Here is a 19,869-nt window from a genome sequence, read left to right as displayed (position 1 = left end):
GCAAGGTTCCAGGACTCTAGCCTTGGCCAAACTCTGCTTTCCCCAGCCCTTGTCGCTCCTGCCTCTGCAAAATTTTGAGGTCTCTGAGAGTAGAGTCTGTGTCTAGTAGAGTCCTGTGTGACTCAGTGAGTATTTGATGGTAAGTTAATTTTCAGATTCTCTAAATTGTTTGTGCCAAAGAATGTCTGAAACTTAGAAATCTTAGCTGCTGTTCATTGTTTGTGAACCAATGGTGTACAGTACCCCTAGAATAGAGTTGGTTTAGATTGTATTCTGTTTGTGTGGCCCCACTTTGGCTGTAGGAGAATAGCAAAAAGTGTTGTATCTGTGACAAGTTTTTGTTTTTTTTCTTGGTTAAAACTTAGTATTATTTTAAATTTGAAGCATATATAGGGAGTGTCTCTGTGCCAGACTCTGCTGGTTGCTGTCACATCATTTTTAGTTAAAATTCTATGGAAGATAGGCTATTACTGCTTTTTTACTTACAAGAAACGTGAAGCTTAGATACTGAGCAAGCTTACCTTGTATCACTCAACCTGTAAGTGGCAGAGCTGGGATTTGAACTCTTGTCTTCCATCTCAAGCAAGCCCCAGTACCACACAGCTGTCGGGATTTTATCATTTTATAGATGTTACTTCATTAAGCTATTAAGCCTTGCTTCTGAATATTAAAAATATTCATACAAATTCCCGAAGGGCATTTGTTTGTTTTTTGTATGTCAATTGCTCTCAATGTGTAGATTTTCTATCTTGTATGTTAAAAATCACTATTTACTGAAACAGCTTTATTGCATCAAAGGAAATTAAAAAAAAAATTATCCACAATTCTGTTACCCCAAGACAACATGATTTTTATGTTTTGTTTCTTTCCAATCCAAGTCCATTGTGAAGAGGAGCCCTTTACAGAGAATGTAAAATAGGGTTTTGTACTGCCCTGGGCTTTTGTCTTTGTCATTCTTTTGGTTTCTTTTAGCCATTGTTCCCTGTGGTAGTAGCTGTGTAGGGCTGCCTTTCTTCCTAATATGGCTTGGAGTTTTGTTGTTGTTTTGTCTTTTCTTCCCTCCTTCCTCTCCCCCTTCCCCCTCTCCCCCTTCCCCCACTCCTTCCCCTGGAGGAGGTGCTCCCATGGAATATTAACATTCACTGTGGGACTGAGGCTTTCCATCAGTGTAGCTTAAATGAGAAAATGAATATTCCATCTGAATTCTCATGTTTTAGTTAAATTATAAGTTTTTTATTAAAAATAAAAGCAAAACTTTGTAATTAATCTTTTTTTTTTCCTGAGTGATTTGACAGTAAGAGCAGGAAGCTACAAATTACCCATAAGACAAGGGTGTCTAAATTTTGTCTACTCATGGGCCTGTATTGGCGACCAGCCAGGTGCCTGAAGGCTACTCTCAATTTGCATTGAATAGAAGACACCTGTCTTGTCTTGCTCATCTTTAACTTGTGGAGGCAGCTCTTGAGCACTGGGTCCAGGAGCCTACGTGAGGGCTGGCCTTCCTGAGGGTTTACTTGGAAGACTAATGTATCAAACTCCATGTGGTGTGGCCCTTGGACAGCTTCTGCCCTAAAACCTTCGTCATAGACGTAATGTTAGCAACGTTTGTCCAGCGGCAGCACCATCGACAGTTGTGAGACACTTACTGATTTAATCTTCACAACACCGTGAGGTGGGTGCTAGCATCCCTGTCTTACAGATGAGGAAACTGAGGCTAGAGAGGTTACTTGCCAAGGTCACACAGTAAGGAAGCGCATGAATTGGGGTGGGAACCTCAGTTTCTGTGATTTCCCCCCTCCCCTCGCCCGTCTAATGTGACATGTGGTCCAGGCCAAGTGTGATTGGGTCCATTCTCAAAGAAGAAAAAGGTCTCCTTAGGTTTCATTTACTTATTTCTTTTCAAAGAGACTGCTGGTGATCGATTAGTGTGATTTTTGAAAGCTGGGCAAGAGTCTCTGACTTTCCTTTATTGGGGGGGAAGGGGTTTTAATCATTTTTTTGTATAGACAAAATGTGGGTTCTTTTTATTCTCAGATTAATTAGCTTATTCTTTGAACTTGCCAGCTTTTCTTTATTAGGCAAACTGAAGTAGTGTCAGAAGAAGCTTGGGGACCATCTTGCTATTAGTTTGGCAGTGTTCCTTGTAGCAGTGTTGGCAGGGTATGTAAAACTTTTGTTTTTGTCTGCTTATCCACATAGAGAATTAACATGAATAAAATTTCAAGCATGACATTCCTGAAAATGAGGTCCTTGGACAATTTAGGAATACTAACTTAAGGAATAAACATTGGTATGCACCATTAGGGAAGGTGTGGGGTCACTGCCAGGGCCATCCAGGTAAAATTCTATCTCCAGATAAACTGGTTATACCGTTTCCTAATTACTGCAGTGCACCTACTAAGTCCCAGTCTGCAGGGCCTGTGAGCGGTTAGAAAGATGCAGGATAGAGAGGTAAACCTAACGGATAGCTCACGTTGCGGGCAAAGGAATCTTACAGTTAAGTTGGAACTTTGGAACATTGATAGCAACTTCCGTCTTGCCGTTTTCTCTGCATTTTTACACTAACATGCAGCCTTTGTGTAGACAGTTGGATATCTCCACCTGACTTGATTTTGAAAGTTACTCGGCACTGGATTAAATTAGTGCGCCTCAAGGTGGCAAATGTTTCTTCCATATTCATTTGCAACTCTTAGGTCAGGTGTGAATTTAGCAGCAGCTGTATTTAGTTCATAGGCCTTCATAAAAACCTCCTCAGAGGACATATATGTGGACTTCATAGCTGTAGTGTTGCTGGAAGTTCGTTTTCCTGCACTAGGGTCAGCTGTGTGATTGACTATGTATAGGAGGCTCCAGAAGCCTGTGTCTCGTCAGTACTGGATTGTGTCTGAGCTCCTGCTCGCTGTGCGCTGGGGCTGGGAAAGGTAGGAACTGTGCTGGTCCAGGAAACCCCATTCTGGTGGGAGCTTTGTCCATACGGGCAGTAACTGCCTGGACCAGGCTTTCCTGTAACCACCTGAAGTATAACTTAGAATCCTAGAAAAAGGCAGAAGCCCTGGCTTCGATCCAGCAGTGGTCTGCCAGAGCCTACTCACCTAATCTCTGGAACCTCGCACCCCCTATTTCTAACAGGAAGCTAATTTTTTTTTTCTTGGGAAGGTTACAGGGTTATTAGGATGCTGAAATGCCATGTTGTGTGTGAACATGCTCTGTAAATCACTGCACTTCTTATTATTTATTTTATTTTTAGAGACAGGGTCTCACTTTGTTGCCCAGGTGGGGGTGCTGTGGTGTGACCATAGTTTACTGCAACCTCGGACACCTGGGCTCAAGTGAGCCCCCTGCCTCACCTTCCCAAGTAGCTGGGAGTACAGGTGCAGCCACTGCTCCTGGCTAATTTTTTAATTTTGTTATAGACGGGGGTCTTGCTATGTTGCTCAGGCTGGTTTTGAACTCCGGGCTTCAAGGGATCCAACCTCCTTGGCCTCCAAAGTACAGGGATTACAGGTGTGAGCCACCATACCAGCCACGGTGTGCTTTTTATGTTGCATGTGTTGCTCTCGGCCATCTTTTGAGGCTTAGTGGAAAAAGCTGGCTTTTAGAGTCAAATTGGGGTCAGACCTCAAATCTAACATTCATATAGCTGTTTGACTATGAGCATTGATTTCTTCTTCTGTAAAATGGTGGCTTGAAGAACTGTCCCATGGAAATGTATGAGGATGAAGTGAGATACCATACATAAAAATCTTTGTAGCACGTGGTAGATGTTTAGTGCATGGTGTTGTGATCATTTTAGTGCCAGTGCATTTTCTGTGCACGAAGTTCTGTGTACTAAGATTTCTCTGGCACTTTTTCCTGCTTTGATAAATATAAGTTAGATGCATTTTAGATTCTTGAAATGTGCAATGCATGGATTTTGTATCTTAAAATTTATGCTGTTATGGAGTGCTGGGAATAAAACAACTGGGAACCAAAAGCCCATGGAAGCTGAATTAATGCATCTTGCTTCTTGGTTGCTGCAAAGGTGGTACTAAGCCAATAGATGGTGCCGTTATATCAGGAAATGAGAAAATGTTTACTTTTAAAATTCATCATGCTGTTACAGGGAATGTAATATAGTCAGCCCTTGCCAGCTCTTAATCTATTCTAATTAGATTGGACTTCCTGTGTTAAAAAAAAAAAAAGGTCTCTTATAGGGAAAATGATGAGATATTGAATTAATGTATAGGGTGTTTTTCCTCTGCTCTGACATTTTACCATGAAGTCTTCTGATTTGAGTTCAGTTCTTAGTCAAGCAAAAGCCCTCGTCAGAGTACTTTTCAGAATAGTTAAGTGAAATGCTCACAGTTTTAAGTTTTTGGTTTTAAACCCCACTTCAGAGAGAGTGAGGGGAACTAACTCATCTTTGCCTGCTCTTGTTTCAGAATTGGGCCAGAATTGCCCCTGCTAAAGAAAAGTGCCTTTATAGTCTCATAACCTAGTGCTTGATGTCTTTTACTTCCTTGCAGGTCGGACTGAGTGGAAAGTCATTTTATGCATCAGAAGACTTTCCACTGTGTAGTTCGTAGAATGAGGGATTTGCTTTCAACCAGACCTGGGTTCAGAGTCCCACTCTGCCATTACTAGCTGTGTGACTTTGGGTAGGCTCCTTCACCTCTCTGAACTTAACCTTTTTTACATCTGTAAAAATGGAGATAATACCATCTAGTCCACAGGTGAATTAAAAATGAGAAAATATATGTAGCTGCATGGTTTTTTCCAGTAAATAGGATGTCTTGTTTGCTGACAAGCTCTATGAACAAGATAAACCTTTACTTATGATTAAAACGTAGGTAACTTCATAAATTATTAAAATCTATGGTCCTTTTGTCCTTGAGGGTTCTGAGAGACATGAAAACGTAGAAAAGGCATACAAAGTGGAATGCCCTGCAATTTGGGAAGGTGTTTTGCATTGTGGACCCCGTAGTAAAGGATTGCTTTGAGAGACCCATGGGCTCGAACTGCCTTGAGCTGCTGCAGCAGGAGGGTGCGGCGTGTGCCCTGCGCTCAGCAGAGCGCGAGTGAGAGCTGCTGTTCCTGGCAGGCGGGGCCATGTGGTTAAGACAGGCATATTTTGAGGTAATTTTCATCCTCCACCTTATCCTGTAAATAGAGGGTTAGGTGATGCCCGTGTTTTAAGGAGAACAGTTTTCTCTCCATACCTTGTGCCATTTCATTAAAATGCATCAATAAAATAAAACCTTTCACATTTTAGCCCCAGATGCCCCTGATTGTTAGTCTTTTCTTGAGAATAAGTGTTCATAACCTGTCAGGTCAGTGAGACGTTACAGTTAGAAGAAGAATCCCTATTCCCTTCAAGTGGTATTTTAAATCATTAGAGTGAAATTTAACTCTTCTTCGACTACATTTCATTTAGAAAAGAAACTCTCTTTTTTGAGGAATTAGTTTTGGAGTAAAAATGTTGGATGCTCTAAAAGTACATTTTTAAGTATATTGAATGGAATAATTATTTTAATTCATTGGGAATAAAAGGTAGGCTTTGACATTGAGGTACATTTGCTGATGAAAAGGAAGCATTCTTCCCCCTCATGAGGGGTTTAAATGTAATACTCAGTGCTTACTCAGGAGTGAAAACATCAAATTAAACTGTTTATGCTGACAAAGGACAAATCTGGATTTCAGCAAGCGATGCAAGAATTGTCTGATTGCTTGGCTTGCCTTGCCTGGAAGCTTTTGGCCAAGACTGATAATGAAATGCATGCATACAATTAAACCGTTTAAAGTCTGCGGCTCAGTCTCACTGAGCAGTGAGAGGTGCACCACTGCTCTCTAGTGGCTGAATATGGTCCCCTGGCACCAACATTGTTTCATATTCATAAATCAGCTCTCCACACATTGGCATTGTTGGCCTCCGGAGCAAGCACCAATACCAGGAGATTAGGCCTTGTAGGCAGGAATGGAGTGAAAAATGATCCCAATCCGTAGATCTGTGGAAGGCACCAAATTTTATCCAGGATGAGTGGCCAGTTGCCTAACGATGAGCAAATGTGAGTAAGCACTCTGTCAGGGAGAGCTGACACTGATGGATTAGAAAGTTCTGTGTGTGACTCTTTTATCGCTGCATACATCTTACACTTTGGCAGGCCATGGTGGCAAACAGGTCCTTGGGTGCTTAAAACGGACCACTCTTTAGCAGAAAGAGCAGCTTTTTTCCTGCGAAGATCTGGTTAAATTGATTTGAGGAAAAGCAGGAGGAATCCATTTCCTACTGCCTCTCACAACTTCATGACTTTGAGAGAAGAAATTTTGAAGGCTTCGGTTTCCAGGGGCCTGCCAACCCTGGGACTTGTTGAGAATGATTGTATAGAATAGCTGCTGGCGGGCGGGGACCTCGTCTTAGAGTAACGACAATGGCTAGCTATATTGAGCTTTTACTCTGTGCCGGGGCATTCTGCTTTCCATGTGGCATCTCAGCCCTCAGAGCTACCCTTGAGAAAAATGCAGGCTGTCCTCAGCCCTTTGTGCAGGGACAGCAGCTAGAGCGGTAGGGCAGCCGCATGGTTTCGAGGCAGCACTCGCATTGTGCTTGATATGGTGGGGCCTGGAGCAGCTTGGCAGCCGCAGAGCTTACAGTGACTGACGTGCCCAGGGAAAACAGCTAGGGAGCGCCAGGGCTGGGCCCCCTCCTGTGCATCTTTGTGTTCCCAGAGCTGCTGCCACCGCTGAGCGGGCACCTGGGAATGTTTTGTATGAAGAAAGAGTGGGGAGTTGCCCTTTGGCAAGGTGCACAAACCTAAGAACCTGTGCTTAAGAACAGGACCTAGATTTAAATCTTGGCTCCACTTCTTATTGACTGGGTTGCCTTGGGCAAATTATTTGAAACTAATTGAGCCTCAGTTACCTTGTCTATTAGATGGGACAGTACTCCCAGAAAGACCTCAATATATTGTATATTTTCCCATTCCCCAGTCTGAAAGTTTATGAGCATAGATCTTACTAGCAAAAGCAAATTCTACCTGCTGGCTTTCAGGGTCTTTCTATTGTTTGCCTTAGAAGCAGCAGGTTTTAGAAATTCAGTCTTTTATTGTTTAGCATGTCTAATTACATAGATTATAGAATTGCTAAGTTAGTTGTTGTATTTTAGTGATCTTTAGTTGTTGTATTTTAGTGACATAAAAATAACGTTTTTTTTTTTTTTTTTTTGAGACAGAGTCTCACTCTGTTGCCCGGGCTAGAGTGAGTGCCGTGGTGTCAGCCTAGCTCACAGCAACCTCAAACTCCTGGGCTCAAGCGATCCTACTGCCTCAGCCTCCCGAGTAGCTGGGACTACAGGCATGCGCCACCATGTCCGGCTAATTTTTTCTATATATATATTTTAGTTGGCCATATAATTTCTTTCTATTTTTAGTAGAGACGGGGTCTCGCTCTTGCTGAGGCTGGTCTCGAACTCCTGAGCTCCAGCGATCCACCCGCCTCGGCCTCCCAGAGTGCTAGGATTACAGGCGTGAGCCACCACGCCCGGCCAAAAATAACGTTTTTTAAAAAACTCCACTGTCTGTAAGCCATATCAATACAAGTGTTTTAAATATTTATTATTTATTTATTTTATTTATAGACAGTGTCTTGGTCGGTCACCCAGGCTGGAGTGCAGTGGTGCAGTTATAGTTCACTGCAAACTCGAACTCTTGGGCTCAGATCATCCTCCTGCCCCAGTCTCCCTAGTAGCTGGTACCACAGGCATACACCACCACACCTGGTTAATTTTTTAAAAAGTTTTTTGTAGAGATGGGGTCTCTGTTACCAGTGTGGTCTTGAACTCCAGGCCTCAAGCGATCTTTATGCCTCAGCCTCCCCAAAGTTCTAGGATTACAGGCATGACCCACTGTACCCGACAATACAGGTGTTTTTAAATGTATAGAGTAAGGAAAAGCAATATCTGGATTGTAAAATGTTCTTGATACATTTCAGATTTTTATCCTGAGTTGGATTGTTTTCTTAGGAAAAGTTAGGTTCAAAGTGAACTAATACTGATAAGCTAAGATCAAACCACCTTCAGATGTTTCAGAAAATAGAAACGAATTTCACTGTTTTTTTTTTTTTTGAATGAGGCTATTTTAAAATAAATCCTTTTAGGACAGGTACTTGAGTGGCATTGCTGAACAGTGAATGGCAATGGCATATGTTTAATCATTTAAAACATTTAACTAAATTCCAGTCTCATTTGAATTTTCAAGCAAGATAACACAAATTAATTTTATCCAGATGTGTGGTAATTGTTCTGCCGAAACCTGAAGAAAAAGTAAGTTTGAAAGCATGCTTTTTTGGGGTAGGGAGCTAAGAAAAGATAGCTACTTCTTCCAGCCTTACTTGCTAATCTTGATTTCAAGCATTTGGCTTTGCTATTTAAGAGGCAGCGTGGTGGAATGGAAAGAACATCGCACACTTTAAATTCAGGAAGATCTGGCTTCAAAATCCCAGATTTGCTAATCACTGGCTATGTGATCTGGGCAAGCGTCTTATCTCTGGCCTTCGGGCTCTGTAAAATGGGACTGCTTCTACCTGCCATGTCTGAAGAGCAGACAAAACTGACGTCACTGTGCTTTGAAATTTCTTAAATACCATGTGTGATGATTGCAGCTGTGTTTGCTGTAGCCTGTTCAGAACTTTGTTTGCCAGAGCACAGTTCTGGATAAGTGGGGTCTGGCTCCATGCTGATTCGCTCAAAGGGTTTTATTAAGATGATTTCACCTCTAAGGCAGTCCTAAGGAAGCCCTCCTTAGGATGGTGGTAGGAGAGACAGGGTGTATTTGTTTGTGATGACTGATTGCTGCCGTTCCTTGGGACTGTTCACTCATGCGTGGATTGACCTCAGGCCCCTGTACACAAATTTAAGGAATAAGCTGCCTGCTGCTGCTGTTCTGTAGGAAGACCGTGACAGCAAGCGTTTAGTCTTTTGCTGTTTTTCATCCCTTTCATAATGTTGGATTTTCTCCAAATTTATACCTTAAAAAATTATAAATGCAAAAAATTAAAAAATGCATGTTCTTTGAAGAAAAATTTAAAAACACAAGTAAACAAAAAGAAAATAGCACTACCCAGAAATGGGCATAATATTTTGATTTATGTTCCTCTAGATATGTATAACTTGTATTGCATAAGCTTGTCTGTTAATATTGCTTTGGAACATGTTTTTTCCCCCCCTCACTGAATATTATGTCATGGATATCTTTCTACTGCCAAAAAAATATACTTCTGTTGTGCTTAATGACTGGTGCATATATAGTATTTTATTGTTTATTTTCCCTGTCTCGTGATGGTTGGACCTTTGTATTTACCTCCAGGTCTTTTTTTCCCCCTAATTTAAACAATATATTTTTTTTATAAACATGATTTGGGTACTTGTCCATTTGTTCCTTTAGAATAACTCTCTAGCAGTAGAATTGCTCGTTTGGTGGGTATGTGTAGCTTTATGATTTCCAACTGATGTCTCAAAATTGCCCATTAGAAAAGTTCTATCCATTTTCGCTTCACCAAGTGTGTTAGAGTGCTCATTTTATCACACCTTTGTCAGCACTGGCTAGTATTAATCTTTGCTAATTTAAAAGGCAAAAGATGGTGATTTTCAATTTGTTATTTCTTTGCTTACTAGTGAACTTGAACAGTGTTTTCTAAATGTATATAGCCCTCTACCTTTCCTTTTGTTTGTAAACTGCTGTGTTCTTTTCTCTGTTGGAATATTGATGTTATTTATCTATGAGCTCTTTTTAGTTATTCTGCGTGTTACACATATTTTTCTGAGTTTCAGGGCTTATATTTTGTTACTTACAGGAGCTAGTAATTTTATATAAGCCAGCGGCTGCGATTGTAAGAGAGATATTTCATTTTCAAAGGTTGACTGGAGGTGTGGCCCTTGGGGCGTTGGTGCTTGGGACCCCTTCCTCTGGGAAGAGATCAGCAGACCTCAGCGACCCACAGTGTCCTCCTGAGGGTCTGTGGGTGAGTCCAGCCCGACAGTCAGAGCTGGGAAGCAGGCTGCGTGCTCTTTCGGGGACCCCACGGGCATTGGTTGCAGGAGTTCTTTTAATGAGCACTTGGTGGTGCCCACCTGAGTGGCTGCAGTGGTTCGGGGAGTGCGGAGCACAGCTCCGGGCCCGCTGGTAAGAGGGGGCTGAGCTGTGCCTCCTCCTTCCACCCCTGTCTCTTCATGGCCCGGCTCCTGGGCGGGTGGGGAGTCCAGTGTGTGTAGCAGCGTAGGTGGCTGAGTGAGCTTTGGGGAATGGCGGGGCAGTGGATACAGGAGGTTAAGTTAGAGAGTGACTAGGTAGTTATCATAGTGTCCACACTCATAGTTGTCTGAATGCTGGTCACTGAATTGCACCTTATTTTTCTGTTTTAAAGAGCTTTGTTCTGGAAGTAACACCGGCGACTCAGTAACTGTGGGTGGGCTGAAAAGGCAGACTTGGTGGAGGTTGCTAAGGAGCAGCTACATGGAAACTACTGATGAGACAGGAGCTTCGGTATAGAATGCAGAAATCCAAGAAGGGCAGTTTACTCCTGTGGTATGACAGTGGTTTGGACCAGACTAGGACATATAATAGGACATGATTTTGTGGTTTTAAAGCCTTTCTCCTTTTTGAAAAATGGAACTCACTTTACATTTGAGTTTGTCTTATATTCAGCCTAGTGTGGTAAATTAGTCAATAAGTATTTTTCTCTGCTTTATCAAGGCATTTACTGCTATCCGTCACCCCTTCTTGCCAGCTCAGAGTTTCCCTGGCTCCTTCATTTGAACAGTTGTACTCTCAATTTAGCACAGCTTAATTAAGCAAATACCTTCTTGGTGCTTGCTGTGTGCCAGAGACTGCTGGGCCTGGGGGATTCAGATATGAAAGGATGGACAAGCTGCAGAGATGAGAGTGATAAAGCTTGTAGCGGTGCGGGGTGATCAAGGAAGGCCTCTGGGAGGAAGTGATCTCTCAGCTGGGGTTGGAAGAGTGACTGGGAGTTCTGTGGACTGTCAAGGGCGCAGAGGGACGACTACGTGCCGATGTGAGATAGGCTTGGGATGGCATGGGCATTTGGGAAATTACCGTCAGGGTAGTGGTGGAGTGTCAGTGTGTGTATTGGGGAAGGGAGGCAGAGACCTGGGCATGGAAGGTCTTGCGTGTCCTCTCTGAACTGTATCATGTCATGTAGAACTTTCCGTATGAGGGAGCAACAAGGATCATGGCCAAGACAGGAATTCGGTCCCTGTGCTCGTCAGTGCTATAATCCTAGACAAGAAGCTTTATCACTATAATGGGTTGCTATGAGGATGACTAAAGGACGTAAAATAGGCTGCATGACACACGGTGGGTACTCAACAAAATGCCGCTGTTATTTCCCCCTGCTGCCTTCTCCTCACTGGAGTGTGTGTTCTCTGACGACAGGCCCTACCCTCGCTCACAGAACACAGCCCTCGTTTGCAGGAAGCGTGTCCTTTGCCTGGCATGCTTGCTGTGTAAAGCAGAGAGCCTGGACACACTGTCCCTTGGCTTTTCTGTACATTTGTTCCTTCATGGAAAACCATACAGTTCTAATGCCTAAGGTGTCCCTGTTTTTGGAATAGAAAATTAGGGTAAACGATCCTTCAAAAGATTTCTACCTTAGTTTTGTGTATGAAGAGAGTGCCAGCTTAGTTAGGTTGATGCTGAAATAATGGACTGTCTCAGGGCATTATTAATGGTTTATGGGGAAAGTGGGATGTGATATTTGAACATTTTGTAGGTCACTGGTGGGTGTACTAGTATGGCATTTGATGATTTATTGTATAGTTTTGGGTGTTGGACTAATACCAAGGAACTTTGAATAAAATTATTAAAGAATACTGGTCTCATTGAGTTTACCTTCTTTTCTTTTTCTTTTTTTTTAAATGGCCAACTCCTTGTTCTGTGTGTCCCCTATTGCATTGCCTCAAAATTATATGAGGATTATTTGCATCTTATTCTCTCGTCACTTTAGGCAATTGCAGTCGTATTTGAAATTCTCACCTCAGTTTTCTACATAGCAGACACACAAAGTTACCTAGAACCTGTTGACAAAGGCAGTTGTACTCCCATCTCCTAGCACATCTGTGTATTTCTGAAAAGGGGGCACCAAAAGTCTTCCTTTCTTTCCTAAAAAGCTGGGAGCAGGAGCTAATTTGCAAGTGATTTTGAAATTATTTTTAATGTTGAATTTCCCATTCTTTTCAAGTTTATTTTGGGGCCTGAATATCTTTGATTTCATGGGAAACAGAATCAGGCAGTTTAGGAAGCTCCTGCTTTTCAGAAAATTTCTCAACGCTGTGTGCGCGTGTATTGGGGGTCGTGTAAAAAAAAACAAAACGGGGGAGGGTAGCCAGAAATACAGTGTAGTAAGAGCCCCTGTGTCCTTTCCATGTTTACCATCTCTACAAAAAGTACAAAACTTAGCTGGGTGTGGTGGCGCCTGCCTGTAGTCCCAGCCACTCAGGAGGCTGAGGCAGGAGGATGGTTTGAGCCGAGGAGTTGGAGGTTGCAGTGAGATATGATCACACCGCTGCACTCCAGCCTGAGCAACAGAATGAGACCCTGTCTAAAAATAAATAAATAAATAAATAAAATAATTGCTGTTTTCCAAGGTTATTAGCTCTTAGGTAAATACCTGCCCTCTCCTGTCCTTTTTTAATGTTTATTTTGGGCCTCTGGTATGATTACCCTTGGGCTCTTCACAAAGATATTCTGGTACGTTGTTGGAAAAGGCAAGTCTGCTGTTGGGTGCTTTGCAGGAGTATTTTGTATCTAGAAGTATCTTTTCCCTGAGATTTTCTCAGTTGCAGTTGTCTTGTTTCTTCATGGCAGCTGTCCTTTGTTTTGCACACAGAACAAGCTCGCTTTTCCCAATAAGTCCAAGACTGATTCTCACCTGTGCCTTAAAACAGCAGCTCAGGTTACAGTGACTTCCCCTTGACCCCTGAGTCTCAGAGTAAACTTGTGACTCATGGAATGTTGGTGGAATTTGACCCCATTTCCACGTCTTCAAGGACATGTTTACTTTGAAATTCAGAGGTTTGTTTTGGTTAATTTGCTTTTGCATATGTGCTGGTTTTCTCTGAGTGCACTAGTTTTATATCTGTTTAGTTTCTATCTGCTTTCCAAAGGGCTTTTAATGTGTCTTTAGATCACCGTTTTAGTGTTTTGTTTTTTTTTAAGGAGAAAAAAATTGTGAGGGGGGGAAAATGGGGTTGCCTTTTGCTCCCAAAGCCTAAATGAATAGTCATTGCTTGTAATGCTGGTCTCCACTTGACGCTTCCTACTGCTTTAAGATGTGATGTATCCAGTACTGTGAGGGTAATGATCCTCATCCGCAGCGATATTCCGTAACAGGAGTATCTGTCATATTCATCGGGATTACCATGTTCATTGATTTGTGTCTGTAAATCTGCTGTTTCTACCCTTTAAATTTGATCTATAATTGGACCTCCTTAAATGGTTCAGATAAGGTAGTCTGTATTTTCTCAATGCAGTGTTGCTGTCAGCTTCTCCTTTTTCATTATACATTCAGCAGACTTGATAAAATCAGCAGGACACCTCATTTGAAACTGTTTAATCGCTGCCTTTTTCCTTTGCTAAACCATTGAGGTGGTCAAGCGATGTACACAAATCATTTTAAATAGAAAATATGGTTTTCTCTGTGACCCAGCTAAATAGATAGTGTTATGCAAAACAAGTTAAAAAGTAATAAATGCCAAAAAAATCTTCTAATTGGAGTAAAAAATTGTGGGCAACTCTATCCTCTCTCCAAAACTAGAGTATCCTGAAATATTGCCAGGACCCTGTAAAGACAAGATGATGATTTTCTAAAGATTCTCTGGTTTTTGAACAAAGCAAGTTTAAATTTTCAAATAGTGCTGAGCTGCCTTTTGCATCCACTCAAAGGGAGCCCATACTTATTTGTAATGCCTTTGCATCGGGCTTTTGTAGGGATAAATTTGCTATCTGTTAATATCTGTGCAGCATAACCTCTCAGCCATTTGCTGTTGCAATAGTAAATTTTTGTTTCTTTGTCTGTCATTTTGTCTACTCAGCTGTTATTCTTCAAAGTACAAACTAAAAATAATAGCTCCAAATAAATGCCACATAATAAAGTGTTTTACAGTTGTAGCTGGAATAACCTGGTGGCTGCGGCTCGCAGTCCTATTACCATTGCTGGTGCGATAGTTTCTTCCCTGCGTGTCAAGGTGACTCTACCAGGGCCAGCTCATTAAAACAGTCTATTCTTTCTAACTGGCTTGGTATTTAGCGCTATACCCAGCAGCCTGCCAGGGCACAATATGGTGCACAAGACTCGCAGCATAGAGCATGTGAAATTATGTGGCATTCACTTTTTGAGAAAATACAGATAGATTCTCCATAACCTCATTTTCGTGCTTCAGCATTTTATGGTGAATAATTTACAATTATACCTGTCAGTGGTAGAAGTAGGGCCAGTTGCAGATACAGCCGAGATAGTGGTAAGTGTGACTCCAGGCTTTTGAAGAGCACTGTTTTTACCTGGTTTATGTGGCCCTACAGGATTAATATTTACACTGTACTTGAATGTGACACCAGGCGTGTTTTGCTGTTTTTGTTGCCCTGAGGTAAACTTGAGATGGAGAAGCTGGGAGTTGGTAAAATACACTTAAAGTGCATCTTTTTCTTACAGGTTCTGGCTCCTTGGCAGCAATGGCTGTGTTTGAAGATAAGTTTAGGCCAGATATGGAGGTATGTAAGTCCCTGCAGTTTTATTCTCTTTCACATATTTTTCCAGTTTTATGTTGAACATTTATAAATTGATTGCCGATTCCTCCAAAGCTTGTGCGGCACTGTTGTTAGTTGGAATGTTCTTTGGCACGGATAGTGTATTTGCTGAGGAGGCGGTTACTTGGGAAAGCTTCCTTTTGTAGTGGCCCTGCCGTGCCGCCCCCCCCCCCCCGGGCTTGAGGATCCCGCAATATTCAGCTTTTTGCTCTGGGCTTTGGGCTGTCTAGGAATCTTCTTAGCTGTAAATGCTGCAGCAGTGTGGAATGTTGTGCACTAAGCTTTCTGTGTCACGATATCTCAGAATGACAGGTTTTTCTGTTCTCTCGCTGAGAATAGAGAAACCGTGTCTTTGCATGCCACAGAGACCTGACCTGAAAGTGGAGGCGGTTCTAAAAATCCCTATAGGTTTGTTCTGCATCTAGCAGAAGGTGGGGACGAGATTGTGTGTGGTGGCGTCATCTCAGTGTTAGGTGTCTAGTGTCTCAAGTATGTGTATAAGAGATTCTTTTACTGTATTTTCTTTGTTGGGGGAGGTATCTTCTGAGTGACATTCCACTTAAGTCTGCTTTAATGATAGATGTGCTCCCCCATTAAACAACCCTTCCACCCCCCAGAATCTCCAAGAACAAATCCACAGATCTTCCATTGTCACTTCTGAAGTATTGTTGATATACTTGGATGTTTCCTGGTTCCATGTTATTCCTCCTGTGTGCTTCGTCCTCGAGGCTAAACCAGCATGCAGGCACATACGTCCTAAAGGCAGCTTTCGTCGTTGCTCTTGTCTTTTTGGTGGTTGTTAATTTTTTTTTTTTTTGAGATCTCTATCCAGAAGAAAGTGATTGTTAATTTTTTGATAGGAAGTATCAACTTCTTTTCAACAATTAGTAGGGAGTCTATGAGTAGTTTACCCTATTTCTTCATATATAGGTTTCTGCTGTTTTTGACTTGGTAGTATTGTTTTATTTAGGTACAAAAGGACATCTTTGGGGATTACTTTTTGACAGTGCTTTATGCCTAATCATCTTTGGAGAAGATCACATATTAAAAATATTTCTTCTTCCATCACCTCATTGTCATTGGAGCACCAAGTATCACTGGAGCTCTGAAGCTCTCTCTGCCCTTTAGGTTTGAGCCAAGTGCCTTGAAAGCCAGAGAACGTGGAGTTGTGGATACTGATCAGCCAGCACAAAGGTTTTCTGCTGAAAACTGCTGTGCCCTTGGTACATGAGGATAGCACAAATAAGTATAATGACTTGGTCACTGAGCTAGATTTCTTCCCTTTCTTGGACATCTGCAGGAATTAAAACGTATAGCTAGCTCTTAGGGTAGGTGTTTTATACTAAAAACGATAGTGTCTTGCCCCAATTAAGAATACTAAACAGGTCCAAATACAAACTATAAATGAGATTGGGATTCTGTTCTCATTTCTCAGTGTGAAAATTTATTCCCACATCAGCATTATTTTCTGTTTGGGGTTCTTAAATACATAGAGAAAAAAATAAGATACACTAGGTCACGTAGAAAAAGAAAAGAAGAAAAGTTCCCCAGTCCTCTAACTATAGGAGAGGAGTTTCCAAGACTCCATAGATTCTGTTAGAACCAACAAAGGTAGGGGGAGAAGGATTCTGATTTTTGCTTAGAAAATCGCCTCAGTGATACCAAACCCCTCTATGAACCACATTAATCTTTTCAAATTTTCTTGAAAGCTTTGTCTATTTCCAATTGATTGGGACCTCCATATGTTAAAGAAAAATGAAAATTGCAGAAAAAGTTGAAAGTATGAGGTACATTAAAAATGACTTAATACTCTACTAAAATAATTTAATTTAGAGTTTGGATTTAAATAAATGGTTCAAAGACCATTAATTTAATATTGATGTGACTTTGGGAAGTAAAGAGAAATGTCAGCATCCCTTCAATAAAACTTCTAATGTTATCAGTCTGATGTATGTGTTTCTTAGATCAAGTGTATCTTTAACTCTTAGCACTTAATGTTCTGCATTAGCTGTGAGACCTTGGAACAGGCTGAACAAATTCCCATTTTTGACTATTTAATTGTACAATTTTAGGTAACTGGTTTTTATTCACATAAGTTATTGAAATGTGATGCACACTAACAATTGGTGAAAAACATTTTATTGAGGTGAAGTTCATACCTTTTTCTCTAGTGGTTATGTGAGTTTAAAAGTAAACAGTGAAATAATAGCATAACAATTGTCAGTAGATAATACTTTAAAAATCTAAAGTGATGTTAATAGATACCATTAATAAAAAAAAAATTATTGTGAAGACCAAGCCATGAACTGTGCTGGCTGCACTGCTTTCTTTTGGTGAATACTAAATGATGTCATGTCAGTGGCAGGCTGAGGCTGCCTCACAAAGTTGAGAGGACAGTGTTTTAGCAACTTTGTTGTGAAAGAGAATTCAGGCAAGGTGTCATTTCTGGCTTTGCATTTGCATAGAACTTTTGGAAACAAAGACCTTGGTTTAAACTTTTTGAACTTTTTATTTTCCTTTGTTCCAGGCAGACTTTCTTTCTGTCTCAAGAAGCCCTCCAAAACTTTCTTTCTTGCCTAGAGACTGTAGGGTTGGGTGACTGATAGGGCCTGTATCCTTTCAGTGTGGGAAGGGCTTCTGGATGTGTCTCAAACAGAAATCCCCAGAGCAGCGCCACTGCCTCTCACATCCCCAGTGGGTTGCTGCGAGGGGGCAGTTTTAGGCAGTCATAATTAGGAATTGTTTGCTAAACAATAATTTTTAGGCTAGACTCGTGAAACAAACTCTCAGCTTTATTGTTAAATAATAAATTACAGGAAGCCCAAGCTCTTGGGTTTTTTTTGTTTGTTTGTTTGTTTTTTTTCTTTCTTGAGCCATGGTCTTGCTTTGTCACCCAGGCTGGAGTACAATGGCATCGTCATAGCTCATTGTAACCTCAAACTCCTGGGCTCCAGGGATCCTCCCGCCTCAGCCTCCCTGGTAGCTGGGACCACAGGCATATGCCACCGTCCCCGCCTGATTTTTGTATGTTTTGTAGAGATGAGGCCTCACTGTGTCGCTCAGGCTGGTCTCCACCTCCTGACCTCAAGTGATCCTCCCACCTTGGTCTCCCAAAGTGCTGGGATTACAGGTATGAGCCACTGTGCCTGGCCTTTTTTTTTTTTTTTTTTTTATTTACAAACCTGTGCCTTGGATAGTGCTGGGGGGCCTGGACTGTAGTATTTATGGAATAAGAGTCCCGCTGTGCTTAAAACCTTTAATGTATTCTCATTGTCTCTAGCTGCACTGTCTGGTACAGTAGCCTCTAACTGCATGTGGCTCTCAGGTGCTTGAAATGTGGCACCTCAATTGAGAGGGGCTGTGGGTAGAAACACACATCAGGTTTCAAACACATAGTACAAAAATTTTCTTAAATATCTCAATTTTTATATCAATTACATATTGAAATGGTACTGTTTTAAGTATATTGGTTAAATAAAAATATTAATACAGTTTCACCTATTTCTACTTTTTAAGATGTTGCTGCTAGAAAATTTATTGGACAGGGCTAAATCTAGCATTGTTTCTTGAACTTGTCATTTGTACTCTACATTTAAGGTTTCTGCCATATTCAGGTGCCACCTTGTTCTATGTTTTTTTAGGAAATTTTCTTTATATTCATTTGTTGATAGATTGAGGTATAATTTCCATATAATGCACAGATCTTAGGTGTCCAGCTCCATGGGTATTAGCATTTGTAATTACCAGGTAATGTCACCCAGTCAAGATATGGAACTTTCCCTTTGCCTCCAGATTCCCCTCTCCAGTCACTTCCCTGTCCCTCCGTCCCACAGCCACTGCAGGTCACCTTCTTAATTTGAACTTACTTTTTAAATACAGTGTATATCTGAAATCCTGGGTTTGATGCGCTGGTTATATTTTTCTTCAAGACACGTGAAAATGGGTGCATACCATTAATAGAAATAAAAATGTGTTCATGTATCACCATCATGTGTTATGTTCAAGTGGGATGAATATTACTTTGGGGAACATAGATCCACTTTGGCCGCTGTTATCTGCTCGCTCATCTTCTAACACGGTGTGTGGCTGCTTGCCCTCACTCTCACTGCTGGTGTCTGCCAGCCCTCAGGTGCCTCATTGTTTGTACACACCTGTCCCATTGTTTTCTGGCTGTTTTCAGAGGCATCGCCCCTCACTTGCCAGGGAGAGAGGGAGCTCCTTGAGGGCAGGACCATGAAACCATCTCTGCTCTTCAGCCCCTGATGGTCTCATCATGTGTTTGTTGAGTTGAGACAGGATGGCCCTGAGCTAAAGCAAAATCTTGAGTCATCAAAAACCATGTGGGATATAGAGGGGGCTGCTTCTCTTCTTCCCATCTGGAAAGTGCTAAACATCTTTTTAAGGTAACAGAGGAAGATAACTAGTACACTTCTCAAATAATGTACAGCATTGGGGCAGAGTCAACCAAGCAAACACCCCGTTAGTACATAGGCAAAATGAAGTGGGGCAAAGGGCAAATACTCATCGGGGAATTACAGACCAAAAAAAGCAGAACAGCGAAACCCAGCTGGGATTCATAAATGCCCAGGAAAGGCCTCTGCTGTTTTAATCATCTGTGCCAATGACTTGCTTCAAGTAAAAGCCCTTGGTTCAGAGTTTCAGAGAAACTGCCACCTAACCATGTGACTTGAAGCCACTTTAAAAATCTTCAAAAAAAATCTCACCCAGTTGTGGCCCAAACACTGCTTTGAGTGGGCTTGTAGTTTTCATTTTCTTGTTTTTTCCCTTGCTGTGTTAGCCTGGAAGTTCTTCTAGGGCAGGGATTGTGTTTAGTCATTTCTGTTTCCTTACACTTAGCATGGTAACTGAAACATAGTAGGTATTCAGCCAGTATTTGTTGAATGGGTGGATAAAAAGGTATCAAAAGCAATTTTACTTAGTAGTTCTCAGATTAGCCCTCCCTTGAAACATTTTGATTACCTTTAGTGTTCATAGTACTCAGCTGTGGTAGAAATGAAGGCATAGAAAATTGTATTACTGGTGACAAATCTCATGCTTTATTTTTAATCAGCAA

At 41.5% G+C, this 19,869-nt stretch overlaps 1 protein-coding gene across 1 annotated transcript in view; it reads left to right on the top strand.

Annotated features, from left to right (window-relative positions):
• The window catches only part of PSMB7 (proteasome 20S subunit beta 7), a 59,121-nt gene that overhangs the window by 14,672 nt on the left and 24,580 nt on the right, over positions 1–19,869 (top strand). Inside the window, exon 6 of the mRNA XM_069476772.1 lies at positions 14,701–14,759. Within this exon, the coding sequence (XP_069332873.1) occupies positions 14,701–14,759 (59 nt within the window). The remainder of the gene's footprint in view (positions 1–14,700; positions 14,760–19,869) is intronic.

The sequence above is a fragment of the Eulemur rufifrons genome, chromosome 7 (genome assembly GCF_041146395.1).
Source record: "Eulemur rufifrons isolate Redbay chromosome 7, OSU_ERuf_1, whole genome shotgun sequence".
In the NCBI taxonomy this organism is placed as follows: Eukaryota; Metazoa; Chordata; class Mammalia; order Primates; family Lemuridae; genus Eulemur; species Eulemur rufifrons.
This window is presented reverse-complemented; position numbering and strand designations above follow the sequence as displayed.